At 31.8% G+C, this 6,002-nt stretch overlaps 1 protein-coding gene across 1 annotated transcript in view; it reads right to left on the bottom strand.

Moving 5' to 3' along the window:
- Window positions 1-4,881, bottom strand: part of LOC111997535 (uncharacterized) — a 12,496-nt gene extending 7,615 nt beyond the window's left edge. Inside the window, 2 exon segments of the mRNA XM_024029638.2 lie at window positions 4,386-4,503; window positions 4,608-4,881. Coding sequence (XP_023885406.2) covers window positions 4,386-4,503; window positions 4,608-4,663 — 174 coding nt within the window. The 5' untranslated portion in view covers window positions 4,664-4,881.
- Window positions 4,882-6,002: the final 1,121 nt, after the last annotated feature.

Raw genomic sequence — 6,002 nt, 5'->3', positions numbered from 1 at the left:
CCCCCCTCTCTCTCTCTCTCTCTCTCTCTCTCTCTCTCTCTCTCTCTCTCTCTCTCTCTCTCTCTCTCTCTCTCTCTCTCTCTCTCTCTCTCTCTCTCTCCACCAAGCAAACTAATAATTTTCATATCATTTTCCTCATCCTCAAGAAGTTGCAGATGAGTTTCGCACTTTTTTTTTCTCTTCTTTTTGGATTGCTTTTACTTTTACTTTCAAAAGGTCTTGTTATGTTGAGAGACAGAGAAATTTCCTTTACCATTGGTTTTGTATTTTCAAAAGTATATTTTTTTTGGTAATTCCTTAAAGGAATCATTCAACTACAACACTGTTCTACCAATCACAGCCTATACATGAAGACCCTCAATGAAAATTAGCCGACATTACTTTTTCCATATGATTTAACTTCTTTGAATCTATTTGATTTACAAGGAAGAATCAAATTTGAAAAAGTAATATGATTGCAAACATTTTCCAAAGGGTAAAGAAATATCTATTTGGACGTTGGAGATCCAAGACTTCTTGATTGGCAGTATAGTTGGTAGTTGATGTGGCATGAAAAATAATTTTTTATTGTTTTGTTTGATATATCAGTTTTTTCCATTCAAATGATAACAACATGAACTAAATTGACACAGCACTGCAAATGTTAAAGACTAAATTGACGCAATTAAAAGATTATGGTCCAAATTAAAATCTAAGTATAAAAAAATATGGACCAACTTTATAATTTATCCTCAATAATTTGTTTGAATCTTGAATGAAAATGTTAGATACTTCTGGGATAGGTTTGCCGCTTGTTTCATGTTGCCAATCACACTTCCATAAAAACGTTTTGTTGGACCAAAAAAGTTGGGCAGGGCCGGCCCAGTAATGCCTTGCAAAGGCCTATCTCGTTTTCCTGGTAGCCCAGCAAAATCTTGGTGCAATACACACATCAAAATAAGGCAAAATGCTTCTTACATCAGGGGCCAGGGCCATATTTTTTTTCATATCTACCGGATCCAGCAAAAAGGGAAGGGAAGGAAGCGGCTTAATACCACAAAAAACCTAATTTGGATTTTGATGTTATGCAAGATCTCAAATCTACACTAAAGATTTAACTAATTAAACTAATTAGAACCCACTAATTATATATATTTCTTATATAAAAGCATAAAAAAATAAAATAAAAATAAAGATGCCCCATATGTTTTTCTCTGCTATTCTATCAATGCCACATATTCATTTGCTTTTTCTTTCTGCTTCATAATGTCATCATATGCATTAAAAGAAGAAAAAAATTTCTTTTATCTTTTCCTCATTCTTTCTTTTCTTTTCCCAACTCTTTTCTTTTCCATTTTTATTTCATTTCCCTTGGTGCTAATGGAAAGGGATGGTTTGGCATGGTTGGCCGCTAGCCTCGATCTCCACATTAAACACATTGAAGAGATGAAGAGACCCATGATTCGAACACTCATGTTTATGTGTTGATTCGATTCTAGTGGGATCGTACCATAGTCAAAGTTCGTTGAACTCGTGGATTTTCACGCATGATGTTCTTGACAATCATGACAATCATGGATGACAAAGGCGAAAGCAATAAAATGTTCAAAGAAAATCTTAATTGGAGTTGAAGTATGTTTCTTTTGCCCTTTCCCTTTCCCCTCCAACTTTAGTTGGATATCCTAACTTTTTTGCTATGTTTCCATACCACGTGTAGTGGAAATTGCTTACATGGTCCCACGTTAGAAGGAATTTTTACATATACATATATATATATATATATATATATATTATTAAGAGGATTCATATATTTGTTTTTATCGTAAGGAAAAGCATGCAATAGCATTAATTTACTTGTAGCGGCGGAACTAAAATTTTGATTCAAAGGATCATGGGAGAGAGGGGAGATAAAAATATAAGATTGGAAGTAAAATTATTTTTAAAAAAATATTAATTGCTATTTAAAAAAATAAGAAATAATTATATAATAAAGAAACAAAAATAATCAATTTATAGCTAATGAAAATAAATTCAAGAGATTAATCTAATTGTATAAAGTTTTAACTTGTAATTTGATTATTCAAAATAAATTGAAATATTAAATCAATGTATAAGTATAGCAATATGCCAGAAAAGTTGAATACTACAACTTGAATTCAAGTTTATATTCTGAAAATAAATCACTATCTTGAATGCTTATTTAAAATTTTAGTTTATATATAGTAAAAACTCAAATTTGAAAGTATAAAAGATTCAAGAGGGTGGGGGAGGGGGAGGGGAATTAGTGAAGGGATGGAGGAATTAAGGATTTGGTGCCGTGGGAAAATAAGACATAATTATTTTTTAATAATATTTTAACTTTAAAATAATGGATTTGCTGCTTTGAGTTGAAGTGCTATGAGAAAGTGTCAAGTGAGTCTGAAACGATGTGTTTTTTCTGCATAATTTTTTTTTTTTTTTTTTAAATCCATTTGATATGTTTTCACGTGCCGAACTGTTAGGAGTGGTTCCTGACTATTTTTTGAAAGGGTATAACACTTATTTAGTGTTTGTTCTACATCTATAAATAGAGACATGTTCAGTTATTTCCAAAAAGATTAATTGCATATTATTCTCTGCACAACAAATCAAATTAAATAAGGAAGTTCTTTAGTATTTTCAAAAAGACATACTCGGCTTTGTTGTATATTGATTGTCTATAACTATCCGAGCTAACTCTTTGGAGGGGGGACAATTCAAGTCTTAAAGGACGCGCCTTAAAACCTTCGATCTTTGTTCTCCCCACTCCCCAACAAAAAACAGTGTGTGTGTGTGTATACATATATATATATATATATATAGATCATATTTAAATGGAAATTCATAACAAAGAAGCTTATACATGTTGGATTAACCTTGGTGCAGTCCTGTATAGCCAAACGAAAGCATCCTTTTAAAAAAAAAAAAAAAAAAAGTGCATCACTCCCCTTAACTCGAACTTGGCCATGGTCCATATCGAATTCTTTCGGATGTATCCAATTTTTGACAAGCCTCAAGTATAAATGTACACCAGATTATATCTTCCTTTCCTTTCAGTTTGCGTATCTGATATCAGAGCCTCCTGACCCACAGCAACAAAACTCGCAGGACCAGACAAAAAATCAAAAGAGCCAAACCAGAGAGCATTAATCTCATTGTTGTTTTCGTGAATTTTTCTTATGTCATTGATCATGCTCTCAATTAGCTCCAAAAAACATGTCAAATCGATGGTTGGTAAACCTCATCATATAAATCCAGACCTAAAATTGTTGGGTATGAATTGACATATATAGGCATAGCTGCCGTTCGCTGTTTGAAAATGTGGATTTTTTTTAGAGGGACCAAAATTTCACCTCATTTTAGATTAGCACACTAAAATCTGTAGCATGGGGATGCTTGAACTCAAATCAACCTTAAAAGTAGAGAATATATATATATATATATAGTTAAACTACTAATACCTCCTCCTTATTCTCAACCTCATTATATTTTCTTCAATTTTGTGCATTTCTTAAAAAACTTATTATAGGATACTTCAAGTCCATCCTCCATGATCTTGTGTGCACCCACATTAAACTCATCATAACTCCTTATGGAAGCTGTAAAATCTAAGTAGTTTCCATCAAAATTAGGGGAAACACTAGGGACTAGGAGTTATTTATTGACAACAAGCTCAAAGTATCACACTCAAAAATTAATTACTAACTGTGTGAGCCCATGCTCTGATACCAATTGAAAAATCTAAATTGACCACAACGTTCTAATTAACAGACTAATTCTTGTTTACGCTCATAGTTAATAATTTAATAGATATCACAACCCCAATAATAATCACCACAATCGAAAGCAATATAAATAGATAAAAAGAACAGAAGGATTTTAGGTGGCAAAGTGGAAAAGTATTCAAAAGAAAAACCACTCTTGAGATAAGCAACCCGTAGGAAATTTCATCTTAATAGAAACAATTAAATTTCTGTAAATTCATTCAAGAGAGGGTCAAGAAAACTCTTGGAGACAACACAGTTATGCTAACTTGGAATGACCATATCTTACTCATTCAGAATCCAATTTAATCAAATTAGTGTTCATTTTGAAGAAAATATATAGGGTCATTAAAAAAAAAAATAGTGAGGGTGCAAAAGAAAAGATATAGGGTCTAATTCATCTTCTTTGAGCAAATGAAAACCTGAGCATCTCTGAGACGATTGTGAATCAGAGTCAAGTCTACCACAATTGTATGGATACAACCAAAAATTGATATGTTTTTGCAGTGGGCATTTGGCAACAGATCTATGATCTATAGGGTTGAATAAAGAAAAGTAGTGTAAGAATGTGAGAGTAGTAGTCATGGATTTTTTGTATGCGGAACGGGGGAAAAAAAGACTTACAGCGTGAGAATGAGGTGAAGAAGGGGCAAGAGCAATCTGCTGGGCCAAGTCCCTGTCCGTAGCGAGTCGTTTTTGCTTTTGCTGCTCATCTTCCAATTCAAAGTGACTGTTAGCATGCCTGCTGCCAATGCATTAACCAAACTAATTAACGGAAAACTACAACAACAATAACAAATTATCTCAATATGCGTTTGCGTTTGTCTCTCAAAAAAAAAACTATACCTTTCCAGTTCTGCCCACGGAACTGTTACATCACAAAAGGGACACGGAGCTGTCATTGATAATGATATCAAAATTGAGAGAGAGAGGGAAAGTTTTGATTTTAGTTATAGATGTGTTCGGTTCAACTTTCTTTCTCTCTCTCTTTTTTTTTTTTTTTTTTTTTTTTTGATTTTGTGTTCCTCTGCGACTTCCCAACTCGGACTCACTCACCATACTCATCCGTGGGTCAGGGTGATGTGGCCATTTGGATTTTTTTTTTTTTCTTTTTTTTCTTTTTAAGAAATAACTACAACATATTGAACAATGCAGTTCAAACCCCTTTTCCTGAAACTCTAAATATTTTGTGTATGAAAAGATGCGAATTCAGTTATAGGGCTTTGACAGTGACCATTTAGATTGAATACACTGTATACATCCATATTTTAGTGACTTATATATATATATATATTTTAATCATCACATGTTTTTTTATTTTTTTTTTATTTTTTTTTTGTAATTCACTAGGAAAAAGAGATTTGAGTTGATAATTTATCTTTACAAAGTCAAGGGGATGAACATGAATCTTAATTCTCTTAATAATAACTAGACTTATCACACATGGTTTGCATGTGCAATAATATTGTCTTTTTTATTTTAATGTTATAATGTTTAAAAGTGATACATAAATAACCGTTTGTATTTCTTTTTCTTTTTTTAAAAAGAGGTAAGGTAACGTGCTAACGTAGAATAATGTTTAAAAATTAAATAGTGATAGTGTCCTAAGTTTTAGTTGAATGGAAAAAATAATATGTCCATAATATTTTCACTACATTTTTACAAAAATCCTAAGTAGTAGGTTGTCATTGGTAGTCTGGTTATTATTATTGGGACAAAAAAGTAATCTTAGTGTTAGGTTCAAATTTGAACCTATAATAACTAACCGTTTATAATTTGTTATGAAAATGTTGTAAAAATATTATGGACATAGCATTTCTTTAGGTAAAAGATATAGATATTTTAAAGAGTTAAAGAATTTGTGTGAGAGTATTTTAGTTCGCAAAATATTGAAACCCAAACGAAAAATTTATACAATAGGCTTCCACTTATTTAAAATTGCTGAGTCAGTAATTAGTTTCTGTTTAAAAAAAAAATTATAACTCAGCAATTTTAAACAAATGAGAGTCTTTTAGTAGAATGATGGATCGCGCCACTTGTCTACCATGAGGACCTTATAATTTCTCCTTGTTTGGACCGGATTTTTTTTTTTTTAATTCCAAAATACCCTTATTTTCCTAGGTTTAAGTGAAGACAAAACTAAATAATAATTGGATAAAATTACGTCTTTTAACTCTTGCAAAAATATTGCCTATAAAATAAGACCGCTCTCTCTAGTTTTCAAATTCAAACTGAACTGCA

This window comes from Quercus suber, unplaced genomic scaffold (genome assembly GCF_002906115.3).
Source record: "Quercus suber isolate HL8 unplaced genomic scaffold, Cork oak 2.0 scaffold_923, whole genome shotgun sequence".
Classification (NCBI taxonomy): Eukaryota; Viridiplantae; Streptophyta; class Magnoliopsida; order Fagales; family Fagaceae; genus Quercus; species Quercus suber.
Note: the sequence above shows the minus strand (reverse complement) of the source record. Positions and strands in the feature narration are given on the sequence as shown.